Source organism: Mycteria americana, chromosome 3, assembly GCF_035582795.1.
Source record: "Mycteria americana isolate JAX WOST 10 ecotype Jacksonville Zoo and Gardens chromosome 3, USCA_MyAme_1.0, whole genome shotgun sequence".
Lineage (NCBI taxonomy): Eukaryota > Metazoa > Chordata > Aves > Ciconiiformes > Ciconiidae > Mycteria > Mycteria americana.
In genome coordinates, this window is record NC_134367.1 from 69,354,416 (window position 1) to 69,374,628 (window position 20,213).

Consider the following 20,213-nt stretch of genomic DNA (forward strand, 5'->3'; position numbering starts at 1 on the left):
GGACAGTGCTAAGAGAACAAAATAGAAATAGCATTCCTGGGATACAGGCTGGGATCCCAGGATTAGAGAAATTGAGGGAGCAGAAAGAAAAGAATAAAGGCAAAAACCTAGCTGCAAATAAATCAGTTCAGAAATTGGCAGTATCTTTTGACTACATCTGAAAGAATTCAGAATGAAACAATCTAAAAAGTGGCAATACTCTGCAAACAAAAGGCAATTAACAAGATTATTTTTCCACTTTCTGTTCTGTACTGTTTGATCTTTCACAACAATTTGCCCTATGATTACTGTCTTTGAGGTAGCTTACTACTTAGAACAACTGCAAGACCAAGACATCTGACTTGTTATCAGCTGAAGGCTCAGCATTAAACCCCTAGCTGTCCTCATTGCGTCAGTGAAGCTACAGAAACGAGGTAGGGTAGGCAAGGCTCTAAATGAGAGTCTAACCATTGTTTCATTCCACCTCTGACAAACAGACTGCTGAAGTCACCATGTTTTAGTCAATGCATCTTTGACAAAAACTCTCAGCAAGTCAAAACACACACTAACTCCCACCATTGATATTACTAAGGGTAGTGCAAGACGCTGAAGAATTAAAATAACTAGTGTCCAAAGAGCTTGGAAAACCAGGAAGAAAAATGCTTCAGAAACATAGGCAGGAGCCCCCCACCTCTTTCCCATCTCAGAGTACACTACCTTTCTTCTAACACTGGCTATCGTTTAGATAGATTTAACCTTTCCTCCACTCTTTATCCTGAAACCCATCTCACCCAAAAGCCAGTAAGTACTCCAAGACTGAAGAGATTTTCACTGCAGCAGCTGCAGCATCTGGGGCTATGATTTGACAAAAAAATGCCTCTTCATTTTAGTCCCTCTATCACAACTGTATCAGACTGCTAGGCAAAGCGTACATTTGGATAGTTGATGCAGAAATATCAAGCGGCTCTTCAAGTGCCTATGCCTCTCAGCCTGGAAAGGCAGCTACCTCCTGTCCTGCCTGCAGTAAAGAAATCTCTACACATGTTCCTCTCACAGGCACTCCTAAGAGACAAGAAGCAAACAAAAAAGTGAAGATGGAAGCATAAGAGGACACTAGGGACACTGTCTTCTCAGACAGACTCCTACAGAAGCCGTACCTTAGGGATTCAAGAGATTATACATTATTCTAGAAACTGCCAGTTAAAGTGATAAAGATTTATTACAAAGAAGGAAAGACACCAATGCTTATCTTTTTAACTAACACAGAGCAAATTGAGAAAATGTATATTGCTTGTATAGTGCCAGGCATCACTGGTCTTGTGTATGTGCTCAACAACATCTGCCTAGGAAAAAACCTACTAGCCTGTAGAAACTGAACCATTCCTTCAAATTGGTTTTATACTATGATTTTATTAAACAGTAAGTAAAAATTAAAATTCACTTGTTTAATAAGAACCTCCCTTTAGTATTACATTTCTTTTCTAACATAATTGGTTTTTGCTTTCAGCAACATCAGAATTAAAACAAACTCATCCAAAACGAGAAACTAAGTTCAAGCAAGAACTCCACTTCTGGACTAAGAGAGGTCACAATATTCAGATATCTTACTCCAAGTTCCCTCACCAGCTGTAACTGCTGGATCCTCACATTACTCTACAAATTCACATTAAAAATGTATCTCTTGACCTGCTGGCTCACTTTCTTCTGAGCAATTTTTCAACTCAAAAATAAGTTCAATAGCCCACAGCTAGACATTTGAAGTCAACACCACTGACTACAAGCACATTAGAAGCAAATTAAATACAGATAAAAAGCTAAGAAACAAGGACTTGCATCATTTCTTCCTGCTAATAAAACATGCTTGCAGACAGAGGAAACTCACAACAGGGAGCTCCTCTTCAGCCTCAGAAGCTGCATGTGCCTACAATACTTCAGGCAGGTATTTAATTAAGTATTCACACTGGATGGAAAGGCCTACCTCGTATTGCAAGAAAATGGTTAACAAAGCATGAAGAGTTTCCAAAAAGCACAAAACACAAAGTCTGAAGTGTTTACAGGATAAGGGACAGTTATTAAATACTCCATTCCCACCAACATGCATGTGGCTTTAACCACTGGCACTTTTAGAATTAGAATAAAGGTGTAATAAGCTTATCTTGAGAGCATTTCCGTATGATTTTGTGTAAGGAAGAAGTGACTAGGCAAGTCTTCAAGTGTTACAGAGACTTGGAAATATTTTCTCTAGTAATAAAGACAATGACTTACTAGCCTCTTCAGCAACTCAGGCATTCCGCAGTGAGGACAGATGGCTCTTCAGATGTTAGACCACACAGGACTTCACTGTCTTGCTGAAAATCATTTTTTGGTCAGGAAAGAAGACCTGAACTGTTCAGGTCTTTGGTTACATATCTTATTTTTGGTTACATATCTTATTTTCGATTTACAGAACATGAGCTTCTTTTATAGCTGTTTATCTGTAAGCAAACATCAGCACACCCCAAAGCCCACTGAAATGTCTAAGCAAACATCAGCACACCCCAAAACCCACTGAAACGCACTCCTGGCCAGCATTACAGGCAGCATGCACACTAAGAACTTGCATTTGAGTGAACTCCTACACATTGGGAGGCCCCTTGTTGAGCTCAAGCACCTAGGACTAAAATAGTGATAAGACTAAGATCTCTTAAAAGTGTTAGAATGTAACAGATCTTAAAATCTTAAGGTATCAAAACAAATTATAGCTTCTTTCCATGCAGTTACAAATCAGGTGGGTAGATAACCACTGCCACAGAGCATGAAAAAAGCAAAGAGAAACTGTGACATTTTCCAGGTTTACAACAGTGCTTAAGAATTTTAAAGTCTGTGGATTATCTATAAGCAGCTCAGTACTTTTAAAAAGCAGCATTCAAATTCTGATACTTTCAAAAGAATCATCATGCACTATTAAAAGAGGTGCTTGGTTACCTTTTGTGCTGTTCATACAGAATTATTTATGAGGCACTGTCAAACCAAATAACAGAATCCCCATGCACCCAAGCAATACAGAAGCAAGGGAAATTCAGTTGCAGAAATACATGCAAGACACTCATGTGATTTAGAGTTGTTTCCCAATACTGATTCAGATACTCCTGTGAATCACATCTGAGCTTTCAGTTGGGTTAAGCACCTGAAGTTTTTTTTCTTATTTAAAACATTACTTATAAACCAGTTATTAACAATGTACTGCAAAACTTTTAACCGTGAGTGAGGAGCTGCAATGATATCAGAAGACCTTTCTCAGAATCAATTCACTGCACTGCTCCAAGTGCCCAGAGTTCCCCACATTTTCCTTTCTGGATACCAACCTATTCCAGGTCCCCAAATAGACTGGGCACTAAACAATTTCAAATTTGAGAAGATTAGTTCTAGTTACACCAGGACATACAACTGCAATAAGTACAGCATGGGTTTGTATTTACGGATGTTAGGCAGGATGCATTTATCCCAAGCGTCATTAAAATCTCTGCCTAGATTAATCATTACTGTGTCTCTGAAATCAAACTGCAACACTTGCAACTGTTTGCTGAATCAATATTTAACTGTGTATCTCAGAAGTCTGCTGTGCCGAGTCCCCTGATGTTTGCCTGAAACTTTAGGGCAATCAGTATTGTACCCTCGCAGTCCTGTCCCCAAAGAACAAAGCCAGTAAGAGGTGAAGGTTTCAGAAAAAGCCTGCAGCATTCACCAGAAAAATTGCCACATTGTGACCTACTCGTTAAGACAGCTTGTAGTCACATAATAGTGCTGCCTCTGTGAGAGCAGAGATTAGAAAAAACAGTAATTAGCCCAATAACTGGAGAGGCACAAAGTTTCGCTAAGGTTATTCTAATGAACTTCAAGCCTTTTCAGACTCACCACACTATTACAGGTTGTGCATTTCAACGTACCAACTGCACAGGCCAGTCTGAAGCAGATGAAGAACTAGCAAAGCAAACTACCTGCATGTTAAAAAGATGCTACTTCAAATAAAACTTGACCTGTAAAATACAGAATGGAATAGTTGTACTACTTCGAAGTCCCAAATACTGGTAATATTAATAGGAAAACAAGTGCTCAAGAGCATGCTAACTGAAGACAGCTGGGAAGGAATCTAAAATGCAGCAGAACAGATCCTCAATGTGGAATTCTGCTAAATTCTCTGTTACTTGAGTAACCAACATTAATCAATATACTTAGTCCTTTTTACAAACACTACTTCATGAAAGCCCAATAACTGAACCATTTCTATGTTAACTTTTATTTTATGAAGGCAAGCGCAGAAACTATTATGCCAACATAAATGTATTACCATTCTATCAGATGAAGGTTCTTTACTCTAGAAATGGGCAAAGTTCAGGTTTTATGGGTTCTGATGTACCCAAGCCTACAGCTATTTTAGGCTTTTCTGTTGACAGTGTAGAAAAGTACAAGACCCTGCAAAGTTACAAACCGGCCATGTTAAACAGCAGCTCAAATAAGCAAAGCTCAGTCATTAGACCTGGCCAGAGAAGACCCAGCACTTGAACTGGACATTAGTCGCCTGCAATTTAATGCAATGTGCACACCAGCAGTATTGCCCTATCCCACTTTAAGTTAAAAGAGAGAGAGAGAGAGAGAGAGAAGAATGCCTGGACAGAAGCATAAAAAAAAAAGATATAATGAATGACAGAACTGGATTAAGTCATATAAGATTTAAAGTTTCTATTTTACAAATCTACATGTTCCATTATCTAGGAATTGATTTAAATTGGACACCACACAAACTTTTCTTGTACTAGCAACCTTTACAGTGACAGAAAGCATCAAAGAATTCAGAAAAGAAAGTTTAAACTGCTGCTTCCTCACAAATTACTAGAAAATTTGGCAGCTTGACAGAATGTGACAGAGCTGTTGATACAAAAACTACAATTCAACAGCCATATACAAACTTCCAAGAATATGGTCTAATTATTTGCAGCAAGGAAGATGCTTAATTTTGTATTCCATGAGCAACCATTTTCAGAAGACAAATACAGGGCTATTAAGGGAGGAAATTACAGTACTGCTGAAAGAACTGTGCCATAACTAGGTAAGCACTAATTACATTATATTATCGCATGTTATTGCAATATTCAATAACTGAATTAAATCTTACCCCCCCCCCCCCCAAAGAATTAATGCAGTGGAGGAAATAAAACATTTAAGCTTAATTCTCAAATTTGATGAAGTTGTAGGACAAAATGAAGTGCCTCATCAGTCATGGCCTTACTGCTGCAGAAAGATGAATTGTATAGGCTCTCCAGGGAATCCCAGGATTTAAATCAGAAGTAGCAGGAACAATAAATGTAATACCCTTATAACAATCGTCTTTCTTTTGGAAACTACCCGTATAATCATGACAAAGAAAAAAAAAAATCCTCATACAGAAGAGAGAACCAGTTTAAAGCTATCCTAAGAGAATTTTTACAGTTGTTCTTGAAAATTAGCCATTTTGTTGTATCAGCCAGGAAAACAAACACTTTGCTTGAATTCAACTAGCATCGAAAGGACAACTTATTTTTGCTCTGAACATTGAGAACTGCAGTCTCAGAAGGCTAGGGAAAGCAAAGCAAGTCCAAAACCTACTGTGTATAAACAGAGATACCATATGAATACACAAAATAAAAGCACAACAGTTCCCTTGCCAAGGAGGAGCAGATGGCAACTCAGAGCAGAAGTCAGTAACACAGAGACAGGTCCTAAGAAAATGCCCGTCAACCAGTTGTACCCTAGTCCCGCTTTTTACAAGGGTGGGACTGAATGATTTCACCTGGGCAAGTCCCACTTGCAGAAACCCCTGGTCAGGCATGGCTGCCCATCCCCAGAAGCAGCTGTTTTGCTTGGACTCCCAAGGGACCTCCCTCAAGCTGCACTGCCTACTTTCCTACCACCCCTTCCTCCTTCCAGCCACCTATTTTGCACATTGGAAACCCCTCCTGTACAGTGGCTTCCTTTAAGGGGCAGGGCCCGGGGGAAGAGCTGCTCTAAAATACAGGAGGAAATTAGAGTTTTTACCACCAAAAAATACTGTTCGCACACACAGAGTCATTGGGTTGCCTTTACCCAGAACGCTTACTGTGAGCAGGCACCCTCTTATTAGCAGTGCCCAGGACGGCTCGCGTGCCCTTCGTGCCACGCCACGTCCTGACTGTCCCCTCGTAACTACACAACAGCTGGATCAGCCTGCGTAAAGGCAGCTCCCTACAAGAAGAGTTGTCTCTCGTGCCCTTCTCCTCTTACTGTGGGTCTCAGAGGACTATCTGTCAAAGTTAAATGATTCTGGTCTTAATTGCCGCTTTTTTTTTTTTTTGACAGAGGTTTCTTACCCATATAAAGCTCAAAGAGAAAGACTGCTTTGGAAACAAAAATGATAAGGCTCAGAGCTTAAATTAAATTTTCCAGTAAGTAATATGCATATACTTTTTCCTCTTCAGTAGCACTTAAATTTTGCTTATTGGACTACTACAAGACTGCTTTGTTTTTTGAACTTTGTGTTACTTGGGAAGCTCCTTTCCAATCATAAATTGCCGAGAAAGCAGAAAATACAACTAAAGAAAGTAAAAGAACAAGCTCTGATTTTTGCCCCCTCAGAGAAATTTAAAGTGAATTTGAATGACCTTGTAATTCTGGAGCATGCTTTGAAATAGAAGAGGTTTAGCTTTAAATGCTGAACACTGCAGTAATTATTTACTTTAAATAGTTCCAGATATCTAAATGTTGATCTGTCCTACTGCAGTGCTGGTTGAAACAAATCACTCCCACTATTTTACAGTCTCTATTACCTGCTTTTGTAATATTTTGCAAGACTGCTTCCAACACCATCAATGTTGCAATTGCTTGTAAATGTAATACAGGAGGGAACCTGTATATTTAAAACAGCAAGGTTCTCATATAATCTTCCCTTTGTAATTTCTGTAATCTCTGAAATTTGCCAGGTGTCCTAATCAAATAAGGTGTTTTTTTATAAACAGAAGAATGTGTGGATATTCAATATTTAAGGAGCTTTTTGAAGACCCAAAAATCAGAGATTCTAAAAGAGGAAGATAATTCACATAGGAAAACACTGAAAAAATGGAGTAAAATAAACCTCATTACAAAGCCACAGTCAACTGTAAAGACTTCTTGCTGAAATAATACCAATACATGGTGAAATTCTACCAGAGGGAAAATCGGAATCCCTGAGTCTATAAACCAGATGAAACTTACGACATCTGATACCAGACTTCCTTCTTTTTAGCTACTGTAATCATGTTTTTAAATGATGACCTCTGGTAATGAGTCTCTGATGACTCAATGCCCAGGTGCTTAAAATAACTTTGAAAAACTGAGTCAGAGGAATCATTACCCAAGCATAGCATCATATAGAATCTCACCAGCTCTCCAGCTTCCCAGCACAGAAACAGGCTGGCAAATGAGAAGCCTTGCACTATTAATTGCTGCAATGTAACATAACCCATTTATCACTGAACTTTTAAAAAATCATAAGGTCAGACAGAAAGACAAAAGAACAGAAAACCTGCATCTTAATAAAATAAGACTGTATGAGTTCTCGTGCTCATCCTGACATCTCACTCCATCAGTATGCCAGGAATCTGTGGTAAATTTGCATTACCAAACACTTTCACCTTCTCTAGTCATCTTGTTGCCCCTTAAAAAAGAGTCACAAACCACCAAACCAAAATAATCCAAAAAGTCCCAGGAAATATTTTCACATCTACTTAATTATAGCTTAAAAATGCAAACAATTTTTCATATGATTAAGACCATAAAATCAAAATTATTACTCTACCCAATTAGTTTTGTTCCATCACATCCTACATATTTATAAATCAACCGTGATCTCATTCTTTGTATTACATCTTGCTTTGCTGAATTTAAATTATGGAACATGCTGAATGGATTATGAACTGATCTGCATAGTAAAAGTTCATCCCAACTCACAGATGTATTAAGACTTATTAACTGAATATTCTCTTAAGATGTGATTTCCTAGAAAAGTCTGCTTTCAAAGTTATGACAATACAGAAGGCAGACTTGCAGAACACAAAGTCTGGGTATTTTGGGGGGTTTAGCACAGAGGGATGCTTCACTTCCCAGCTGCAAATCAACAAAGAATTGTTTCTGCTTGATTCATAATGCAAGCATACAAACAGCTTTGGGATGGTCAAAGGAAAATGTGAGACTTCTTTGGGGGATCCTTACACTAGTAAGAGTGTCCTGGTTTCGGCTGGCATGGAGTTAGTTTTCTTCCTAGTAGCTGGTATAGTGCTGTGTTTTGCATTTAGCATAAGAATAATGTGATAACACACTGATGGTTTAGTTGTTGCTAAGCAGTGCTTACACTAGTCCAGGACTTTTCAGCTTCCCATGCTCTGCCAGGTGCACAAGAAGCTGGGAGGGGACACAGCCAGGACAGCTGACCCAAACTGGCCAAAGGGCTATTCCATACCATGTGACATCACACTCAGTATAGAAACTGAAGGGAGTTGGCTGGGGGGCAGCAATCGCTGCTTGGGGACTGGCTGGGCATCGGTCGGCAGGTGGCAAGTGGTTGCAGCACTTTGTTTGTTTGTTTTTCCCTGGGGTTTGTTCCTCTGTCTCTCCCTCTCGTTATTTTCCTTTTCATTACAATTATTATTTTTTTTTATTTCAATTATTAAACTGTTCTTATCTCAGCCCACGAGTTTTCTTACTTGTGCTCTTCAGATTCTCTCCCCCATCCCACTAGGGAGGGGGGAGGGTGAGCGAGCAGCTGTGTGGTGCTTAGTTGCCGACTGGGGCTAAACCACGACAAAGAGCAAGAGAATCAAAAAGAAAGATGAAAGGAAGGATACAGACATAAGAAAAATAATCTTTATTTGAAGTCTAATGTGTTGTTATTTTTTCCTACCTGAAATTTTCATATATAAATCACGATCTTCCCTCACCACAACTACAAGAACCATGCTAAATTCAACTATACCTGGTTAGTGACATTCACAATAGATAATCCAATGTGATTAGATGGACAAAAAAGCCTTGAACAACATTTCCATGTTTTAAAAGTATTGCTAAGCTATACCTTCTTTTAAGAACAGAATATTCAGCCTAAGCTTTCATCTCAATGGACTTCCTCCCACAAAAAAGGACTCAGTCCTACAAACAGAACCAGATAAATGAGTTCTTAAAGTAGACAAACCACTGAACAATCAAGAACATAATGGTGGGATACAGGTGCCCCTAAGGTTACAAAGAAAAATTTGTGGCTATTGATACTAAGAGAGGCCTAACCTCATGAAGCTTATCAATACCTGCCTTGTGAAATACCTAGCTTGTGAAAGTAATGTCACCAACTTCAACAGCATTACTCCTATAAATCAGAGTTTATCGACTTCTAGTTCCATCTTCAACTTTTAAATTAAAACCCTCACCGCACCTTAGCAGCACAGGTTCCAGAAGAACTGCCTTGACCATCAGCATGCACGTAACCTATCAACCTCTCCTAATATCACCACCTCCTTCTGAAATTAGGACTTCACAAATGGTAAAACATCAGCCTTTCCAATAAAAGGACTTGCCTACATTTTAAAATAATAAATAACTCTAAAAATAGACTGAGGTAGGGAGCACATTATTTAAAAGCCAGCATATCACTTCCTGACATTTCTAGCTCTCCCTATTCAATGAAACTCAAAAACAAAAGAAAGGGCATGAGTAAAGGGCATTGGCAAACTCTAGTGGGGAAAGAAGAGGAAAGGCCAAAGAAGTCAAGAAGGAACAAACAGAAGAATGAGAATCTCATCTGCAGCTTTTGCAAGCAACTATCACAGAAACACATTTACAATATTACATTTTCTTTTTAATTGAGTTTTGAAAAATTTTTAAGCTTTATTCTTTTAGGCGCAGGCACTTTTTGCCTTCTTTTGTAATGCACAGTTAAAAATAAGGAATTGGTAAACTCAACTCTGTTTCTGAAGGAAGCATCCAAAATAAAGGATCTAGCTTAATGTGTCAGTTCTTAAATGTAGATATGAAATTGCCTACCTCTGAAGTCAGGTTCAGTTAAATTACTGTAAAACTTTGGAAGTTAGCATCTCCTAAACAATCCTTTTTTGTGTTTTGATTTTTTCACTTGCTTCAGTTTTTAGAGCACATGACCTTGAGCAAGCCTTCAGGGAATCACAAAATCCACTGCCAAGTTACAGTAAGGATCTAGCCAACCAAAGAACTGCCACCAGAAGTCTCAGATCCTCCATTTCCCATTTATATTTCCACCCTTCACCATGAAAGTCTCCCCCTCCCGACTTCGCCACCCCATCCAACCTTTTGCATCAGCTCTGAGCAAACGTTCAGCTACGGTACCTCCCTAGAACTGGAGAAAATGGCCCCACTGTTTCCGTTCAGTTTATCTTTTATCTCACTAAGCAGCTCGAAGACAGGCCTGACAAGTGCTGGAGTCAACTCCTGGGACATACAGATAGCACAGGATGAGGAATAAGGAAGGAGAAGGAGCAATGGTGACTGCTAGCTCAGCTCACAGCATCAGACACAGGCTCCGCAGCCTTTAGAGTACCCAGGGCCTACAGCCACCCCTGACCCCTTTCAAGAAAAGGCTCCCTACCAAGTTGCCAGTTAACAAATATGCTAGCAAAGCATCGCTAAAGGCCTTTTTGCATGAAAATAGTAGTCCTTTACCCTAAAAGCTTTTATTATTTCAGTAAGAAATCCAGTGACTTTGAATAGTACAGGGAAGAGCCAGCAGATTACATGACTGTAGACCACGTCTTCATACTGGAAAACTCTAGGAACTTAATTGCCATGGTTTATCAAAGTGGGAGGCAAGAAAACTGGCCAGGGTTTACAAGCCAGCTGTGGAAAAATTCCCTATTTCGCCTCCACCCCCCAGGAAACCTAACACTTTGATACAAGCATTTGTAAATCTTGTAGACAAAAGGATAAAACTGGAAACAGAAGGTGGGCAAATTTAGATTCAAAATAAAGAAGCATCAACAGCAAGAGAGTTGATGGTTTAAAAGAAAAAAAGAGAGAGACTGGATTTTCTATCACTGAAAGCATTCAAATCAAGACCAAATTTTTCCCCAGCCCTCCTTGGAAAGTATATTCTAGTTTAAACAGGAATTAATTCAGGAAGTGCTAATAACCCGTGCAGCGCAAGCCAGGCCTGACTGGCAGTCGCCCCTATCAGCTCTATAGGATTTGACACCATTAAAGTTTGAGAAATTCACACTCCATATGACTAATTATAGTTTAGTTTTGTTAATGTTTCCACATACAATACAAATATACTTTGCATATTTCTTTTAAAAACAGGCTATTTTGGAAGGAGCACAAGCAGAAGGTGACAAGTTTGTTTACAATTTAAAAAACAAAATTCACTTCCTAAGTGAAATAGTGCCTGGTTAGTTGGCTGAGCTCCTAAAAACTGTTTCTTGAGCCAGTTACTCCCTTACACTGTTAAAAAAAGTATCCTTTACTATAGCTGACATTTGCACAAGTTTAACAAATTAAAATCCAAAACAGGGCAATTTGCAGAGAGGGACTTATCTCCGGGGTGAAGCTCACAGAAAATAAAGTAAGCTTCTCTTCAGTATTGCTCTCAGTTACCAGCATATCAAAATAATAACAATAAAATATCAAGTCTTTAGTGACTATCACTTCCCAATTTTAACCTTCAAGTTAAAGTAAACTACCATAACTTGCAATGCGTAGAATGAAGAAACGCACCACCTGATTTCAAGGCAGTCCTGATTAGGAAGTTAGAAATTATACACCCTTCAGTCTGAGACCACAATGACTCAAAAAAATTACTTATTTCAATAAAAGTACAGGGAAAGTTTCCAAATATGTGAATAAAATGGCTTCATGTGTTCGGCACAGAACACAGGATCCCATGAGGGACACTGCACCTCAAAGGGAGGAGAGAAACAGTGAACTGTTTCAGTACAGTATCTGCTCAGCATACTGTGTATTATGTGGTGTATGTGTACACAGGAGAAATTTTTTTTTTCTTGCTACCTACAATAGTTAGGTTGATGACATATTATTCATACGCACACCCCACAAATCAGTGGAAGCCATCAATATTAAAACTGAGTCCATCAGCAATATTCTAAAACCTCAACAGAACATAAATTTCACTATATTAATACTTCTTAAACTGCCTAAGTGATTTTGAAGCCTAAGCCCAACTTCTCTGTGCTTCTGAAAAAGTTTACTAAAACATGAGTAACCATCAACTTACATGGTTACAGAGACAGCTACTTATACATTAAATTTGACACATTTAAGATGCAGAATTTCTCCAGTACTGAGAAGCGCAACACAAATAGTGCACTGTATGAGAACTGCCTCACTAAAAGGAAGTTTTAAAACTGCTGGCCAAGTTTATGAATCAGGTGACTCAAGGCATTACTTCAAATACCAAAAAAGCCTTCTGCGATATTTAGACAACTTACAGATGACATTTACTGGTGGATGTTAACTCGCACCTACACAAGCAGAGATGCTTTCATCAACCAATATAGTAAATAAATATTGTTAATTTAGAAAGAAACCAGTTTCAGATAGGATGGGCTAATTTTGACTGTTGCATTCATAGCAGATACTGTTGAAGAACTGAACAAAATAATTTCACTTCCTTTTTTTTTTTTTTTGTTAAATCAGACCCTACTATTACCAGGTCGCACACTACAGACTCTGGGCTCCCACAAGAGACGCAGCACACCTATCCCCTGGATGCCACTCAAGGGGGTCTGCATCACCTGCCCTGACGCGACGGGGCGGCCGGGGGTGGATGGGGGGGGGAGGCAGCCGGGACGCCCCGTCCCGGGTCGGGGCGGCGGGGCCCGCCGGCGGCCGAGGCCTTTCCCCACCACGGCCGCGGTCCGCCGGCCAGCGCCGATCCGCAGGGCACGGTGGAAGCGGGGCAGGGGCGCCCAGGCTGCAGGAGCAGCAGCCCTCGGTCTCCGGCGGCTTTTCGTCCCTACAGTCGCTCCGGGCGAGCCGGGGGGCGGCTGGGCGAGGAGGGCAGGCGGTGGGGCGGAAATAAAGCACCAAACAACTTTTCCCTGCCCCCGAGTTGGCGCTGCCCCGCCGAGCCCTCCGCGCCGCTCGGAGGGGCCGGGCAGCGGCAGCGAGGCCTGAGCGCGGCGGGAGCGGGCGGCCCCCTCCTCCCCTCCCTCCCGCGGCCGGCGGCGAGGGGCAGGCCCCGGGGAGGGGACTCGCTCCCCCGACCCCCGAAACGCAGCCCGTCCCCCGCGGCGCCTGCCCCCCCGCCTGCCGCCGAGAGGGGCTACTGCCCGCCGAGCCCCCCGGCGGGGCCTGCTCAGCGGCCGGGGTCTCAGTGCAGGGGGCGCCCCGGAGCCACCTCACGACCCCCCGGGCCGCGCCGGAGGCTGCTCACCTTGGTAGCCATGGCGCTGCCGGTGCGGGCTGGGCTGCTGGTCTCCCCTCCCCGCCGCGGGCCGCGGCTGCTCGGTCGGTGCGTCCGGCCCGCCCGCCGCCGCTGGGCCGCGCAGGCGGCTCCTCCTCGGCGTCCCCCAGTCACCGCCGCCGCCGCCTGGGGGCCGTTGGGCGGCTCAGCAGCAAGCCCCGGCGCTGGGCAGGCGGGGGCTGATGTAGCCGCACGGCGGTGCCCCCTCCCCACACCCCCTGCACGCCCCCGGCACGGCCGCCCCTTCCCTCGGCACGGCACGGCACGGCACCCGGGGCGGTGGCGGGGCTGCTTGTCCCCAGCCTCCCTGTCAGGGCCGGAGGGAGGGACCCGCGGCGGGGAGCCCCGGGGGAGCCGCCTCGGTCGCTCCCCAGGGTGCGGGCGAGGAAGGACGTGCCCCCGTGGCCGCTGGGTTGGGCCCGCCCCCCCCCAGCACTCCCGGTGCCTTCAGCGCCTTCGCTTCGTAGTCCACGTTTGCCCTCAAATTCCCGTCTCTGGAGCGGGGCCGCTCCGGCACGGCGGGCAGCCGGGCTCCCTGCCCGCGGCGGGGAGAGGGCCCGCAGAAAGACATTATCTGTCCCTCGGTTGCTTTTGAACAGAAATTTCGAAGCAACTGTATAGCAAGTAAAGCGATTTTTCCTCGGCTAGGCTCCCTCTGCGGCTGTTAGCGGGATGTGCGTCGTCCCTGACCTCCTGTTTCAGCCGGGCCTTGCGGTATGGCCGTTATGAACAGCAGAAAATAACAACAAGGAGCTGGTTAGGGTCGGTAGCGTTCCTGTCGGGCGCTCTACGACCGTCTCATAAAAACTAACTGTGACCCCACTTGATTTCCAGGCTGCAGGAGAGATGTGATGGGAGGCTAAAACGAAGGGGATGGGAAAATCCAGTGGCAGCGATCACGCAAGGTACTGCACCATCCGAAAAGCGCAACTTCTCGCCTGTATATGTATAGTGGTTGGCCTGGAATTGGAAGACGTTGCCTTTCTGTAAAAGGAAATACATGGTGTAAATGTCAGGGCTGCCGAGGAGAGTCCTAAGAGGCAGGTAGGCTGTTGGGAAGCTACGTAACTCTTTACATCTGCATTTCCTTGTCCATAGAAATTACAAGCCTCTCTTCTGCTATTGGTATAGTTTCTCAGTGAGCCAGCTTTATTAAAAGAGAAGAATGCATCCAAAGGTTTTTTTAAATTGGAAAAACAAATTCCTTTTCGGTAGGACAAGTGAAATAGTTTCTATGGAGAGTGAAGCTGAGGAACAAAGAGGAAGCTGGCTGTTCCATCACCACTACTTTTCAAATGGTTGCACTGATTAATCTGAGAAGTTTTCAAACTCCATTACTGCAGTTTTTAACTTTTTCAGAATTCAATTAAATACAATGATGCCAACTTTTTATTCTTTATAACAGCAGTATCTAAAGTGGAACCTTTGTGTGTGGCCCACTTTGAACTTGAGGTATTGTATTAAGGATCAGTTTTGCCGTGTGATCCCTCCCAGACTGGTACTTCATCCATTTTAGTAGCAAAACTCTCTGAAGCCGGCTTCATCCTTGTACTAAGGGACCCTGTTCTTCCACCTTCTTGCTAACAATCTTTCCAACGTATGTCTTCATCTGGTGATCTAGTGAGGATTTTTGTTGACCTTGGACCGGGTTCGGTGGAGATTGTTCCCCCCTCCGCCCCCATGCTACATAGGAAACAGTCCAACAAGAGCCTGGCTGACTCATGGGAAAAAGGGTGGGAAAAGGGGGTTCCAAGCTTGGGTAGACACAGCCTGTTTGCTTCCCACAGGAAATGGGGATTTATCCATAGCTGGAAAGAATGATTGTGCACTAGAAATATATTTTGTCACTGGCATTTTTAGAGCCAGAAAAGGGGAGCTTCTTAGCTCCAGCTTTTAGAGCTCCATTTTTAGAGCCAGAAAAGAGCAGAACTTACTAATTCTGCTTGGGTTTATGCCTCCTTCATAGTACCAGCTGTAGGGGTAGCGATCCTAGACAAAAGTAACATGTACGTTTGCCACAGGATAAAGGAAGCATAGCTATGCCCACATTGCCAGGAAGGAAAAAGGGGCCTGGGGCTGATTTCTGTCCCTGGGGCAAATTAGCAGTAACTCACTCATGTCCATACTGCTTAGGATTAGCTGCCAATACAGCAAACTTTCCTGGCTGACAGATACTTGGAGTGGTTTAAAAGCGAGTTAGCTAGGTAGTTAACAGTTAAGCAATGTGGACATTTATGGATCTTGTGCTCAAGGTAACTCCCTGGCCATCCATCCTGTAAGTTGGCCAGACCCAATGTGGAGAAGGGTTAAGGACCAGTTCTCACAGGTGTAAAGTATGGCAGCAGGCTGTGGGACAAAGAGACTGGTATGTAGTTGAGGAAACCTTGAATCTTATAAAAATGGTAGAGGTGCGAAGTCACAGAATCACAGAATCATATAGGTTGGAAAAGACCTTTAAGATCATCGAGTCCAACCATAAACCTAACACTGCCAAGACCACCACTACACCATGTCTCTAAGCACCTCATCCAAACGTCCTTTAAATACCTCCAGGGATGGAGACTCAACCACTTCCCTGGGCAGCCTGTTCCAATGCTTGATAACCCTTTCAGTGAAGTAAAATTTCCTAATATCCAGTCTAAACCTCCCCTGGCGCAACTTGAGGCCATTTCCTCTTGTCCTATCACTTGTTACTTGGGAGAAGAGACCGACCCCCACCTCTCTACAACCTCCTTTCAGGTAGTGGAAGAGAGCAATAAGGTCTCCCCTCAGCCTCCTTTTCTCCAGGCTAAACAGTCCCAGCTCCCTCAGCCGCTCCTCATAAGACTTCTGCTCCAGACCCTTCACCAGCTTCGTTGCCCTTCTCTGGACACGCTCCAGCACCTCAATGTCCTTCTTGTACTTAGGGGCCCGAAACTGAACACAGTATTCAAGGTGCGGCCTCACCAGTGCTGAGTACAGGGGGACAATCACTTCCCTAGTCCTGCTGGCCACACTATTCCTGATACAAGCCAGGATGCCATTGGCTTTCTTGGCCGCCTGGGCACACTGCTGGCTCATATTCATCTGGCTGTCAACCAGCACCCCCAGGTCCTTCTCTGCTGGGCAGCTTTCCAGCCACTCTTCCCCAAGGCTGTAGCATTGCATGGGGTTGCTGTGGCCCAAGTGCAGGACCTTGCTTTGGTGCAGGACCTTTGGCCTTGTTAAACCTCATACAATTGGCCTTGGCCCATAGATCCAGCCTGTCCAGGTCCCTCTGCAGAGCCTGCCTACCCTCCAGCAGATCAACACTCCCGCACAACTTGGTGTCATCTGCAAACTTGCTGAGAGTGCACTCGATCCCTTCGTCCAGATCATTGATAAAGATGTTAAACAGAACTGGCCCCAACACCAAGCCCTGGGGAACACCACTTGTGACCAGCCGCCAACCGGAGTAAACTCCATTCACCACCACTCTTTGGGCCCGGCCGTCCAGCCAGTTCTTTACCCAGCGAAGAGTACACCCGTCCAAGCCATGAGCAGCCAGTTTCTCCAGGAGAATGTTGTGGGAAACCGTGTCAAAGAGAGCCAGCATCGTCTTGTTTAGGAATCTCCAACTGATAGGTATGTGAAGCATCCTCTATCCCTCCAAGAGGTGCTATGTTTTGATATGTGATCTATAATAAACTTGTGGCTTTTGTATAAGCTTGAGTCTGTGTCATTCTTTACCTGCAGTCAGAACAACTGCCAGAAAAGCGTAGTCTACAGCTGCTAACCGGTATACTGCTTGCCATCTGGGGAGTGAAGAACAAAGTCATGATTTATTCAGCCTCTCTATATGCTTAAAATCTCCAGTTTACAGTTTTCCACTGTGAGGTACCCCTAAAAATAAATCTTGCTTGACAATTTTGAGGGATAAAAGAAATGTTAACATTTTTTTCAGAGTGAGAGAATGTTCTGGGAAAATTATTTTCGATAAGTTCTTTCCAATACTATTTGCAACTAATTGCTATTAATTCTTGCACTAACAAAGACATTCGTTTAGGAATCACTCTGGATTGCAAATAAACATATCTCTTCTCAGCTGCAAGCTTTATTATTGCTTAGCACAAAGGGCCAAATACCAACAAATTGCTAATGAAATCACCTAAAATTTCAAAAACTTTCTAAATTAGTTGATTTTCTGCTACCAAGCTGAGTCCTAGTTAATTAAGCCTAGATGTTTGCTTAGTGCTAGTCATACAGGAAATCTCAGTGGCTTCAGCGGGGTTGTTTACATACTTAAGCATTTGGTAGGTTGGAAGTAGAGTGCTCTGTGTGGAGCATACCAGCTTTCAAACACAGTTGGCTCATTATTCACTTTGTACTAAAGCCCCAATGCATGCAATAATAGTTAAATATCTCCACCTCAGAAAAAAAAACAACAGAAGAAAATCCCTTACCCAGCACATAAGTGACTTTCATGGAAAGTCAATGACCTTGTATGTTCTGACTTATGCAAGCTTGGTGGGGAATGATAAAGAAAAAATAAGGTTATTCAGATAACCTTCAAGCTGAAAAGCATCTGGAGAAAGAACTATGGTTTGCGTTTCTAAGCTACTGTCCTCAGGAGCTCCTTGAGGTGGTGCACCTTGGATTTCTCCCTGCTAGCAGGCTGTGCCCTTAGCATTACTTAGGTCATGCACAGGGGTGACTCCAAGAAGGACAGGTGGCCCTGAGGCATTTACCACAGCTGCGGAGGAATTTTGAGGAACAATTATTATCTTCCGTGGCAACAACTTTGCAAATGCAGCAGCCTGTCAAATATGTGTATTTCCAAAGTCTTTGCAGGAGGCATACTGAGAGTGTATTGTCCGAGGTCTTTATTTTCAAAGGTGTTTTATAAAGTAAGAAGTGATTTTTCTTTTTTCTTGGTTGAGAGGCTATCAGTGTGGTGTATACGATAACATCAGTTCCACACTACATGCTTTTAGCTCAAGATTTCTAACTACATTCATCAGGAAAGGCTAACAATGACTAGAGAGTAATTACAAAAACATGTCAAACTTTTCTTACTCCTTTTAATTACCATGTTTACCTTAATCACCTGATACACCTCTTGTTTTCAGAAGGGGTAGAGATTTCACATTTCCAAAGCCTTAAAATGAACTGTTTAAGCAATGACTTAGTTTCCGAATCAAAAATAGTAGTAGTGCATTCTTCATCTTCAGAAGTCATATCTGCACAGCTGCGCCTACCTCTCCCCACGAGGTTCTTCGGGTGTCTTTGTGTTTCCTCTCAGCTGACCAGTGTTTCTCTTTCAGAGTTGGGTTAACACCATTTCTTTGGTGTTTCTGAGAAGTTTGCCAGAGAGCGATATAGATAAAATATTGCTTCCTCCTATCTTCTGTCTCCTCCTCTCCCCCAAATTTGCACAGAGAATGATAGGAGCTGCCACATCCATGAAACCTAATGTTATCTGCACAGAGCAACAGGGGAGCAGCTGCTGAATCCCATTTGTGCATTGCTCTGTACAATGTGGCATCATTTACAAATCCTGAAAAATACAGTCAATGAAACATGTTCTGAGGAAAAAATACAATTATTTTCCTTTATTTTATGTTGGGAGTCATTGGCCAGAAAGGCCATGAACTCTTGAATCATGCGGTATTTGCACCAAAGCACTATAGTCTCTCATTTAGCCAGAACTTTACGTGGCAGTTTAAAATGGTGCTCGAGAGATTACAGATCTTATTCTGCACCTGGTGCTGGTAGAGCACTATCAAACCAGTAAGGCAGCCAATCTTGAAATACCATAGGATGTTAGGTCCAGACTTCCCTAGTTCATAAAAGCTGCTTTAGAAAAATGCACCAAAATTGCACCCAAATTCCTCTGAGTTTTTCAGTCTCGGAATTTGTCTCTGAATAAGCAGTTCTGAGAAAAACTGTGCTTCATGCATTTACTTTTGACTTAAGGGTTTTATGTCCTTAGAGCTGGTAATCAAACGCCATTATTACCTGAACTGTGGCATACTATGTGGGCCTTTTTCAAGATAAGTTCTGGTTTGACGTAGTTAACGGTTTTAATATATACGCAGCTAAGATTGGTTTTGTGTTGTGTATGAATATGCTGTTTTCTTTACACTGTGGGAAAAGTGCAATGCTCTGCCGTGCTACATGCTGTGCTCTGAGGGTGTTGGGTTTTTTTTAACACATCTTTGTGAAGCCAACGGTTCTAAGTCATGGTGGACTCCCTGGACTCAATTTTATCTTTAAAAACCCATAAAAACAACTGCTGACCATTGAAGATGTGAAAAAGCTACACAGGAAAAAAAGTGCGGTGTTCCAGAGACAAAATGTTGTTGCAATATGCTTTTGGACGCTGTCAAGTTTTCGAGAGCACTTTTTTCTTTTTTTGTGAAGTTGATTGCAAAGGTTGCGTTTTGGTGCAAATCTGATCACACTTGAGGGAGAGGGGGGTGCGTGAATTGAACACCTAGTGCAGATCTTCATGGGTGAGCTCCATGGGTGCAACAGTCAGGAGGTTGCTTGGTCATGATGATCTATTCTTTAGATAACAGTGTGTGAAACAACTTTTTTTCTCCCTTTTCTCCTTTAAATGTAACAAATGTTTTGGCCAATTCTAGTATTCTTTTTCTGCCTTTACAGCAGAATAATTGGTGATAGAGATACATATATATTTTTAGCAGTATAAGCTTTGAAAGAAATGATATAACAACTCATGGTTTCTTGTGCAAGGAACAAAACAGATTTCCTGAAACACCTAACCTAATATCATTCTTACTTT

At 42.7% G+C, this 20,213-nt stretch overlaps 1 protein-coding gene across 3 annotated transcripts in view; it reads right to left on the reverse strand.

Moving 5' to 3' along the window:
- SNX9 (sorting nexin 9) overlaps positions 1-13,657 on the reverse strand; it is a 65,545-nt gene extending 51,888 nt beyond the window's left edge. For 2 of the 3 annotated variants that reach the window (XM_075498916.1, XM_075498915.1), the window contains exon 1: positions 2,245-2,283. In XM_075498916.1, the coding sequence (XP_075355031.1) occupies positions 2,245-2,268 (24 nt within the window). In that variant the 5' untranslated portion in view covers positions 2,269-2,283. Of the gene's footprint in view, positions 1-2,244; positions 2,284-13,417 lie in introns of those variants that run through there. The other variant, XM_075498918.1, reaches the window with a different exon arrangement.
- Between the last annotated feature and the right edge of the window lie 6,556 nt (positions 13,658-20,213).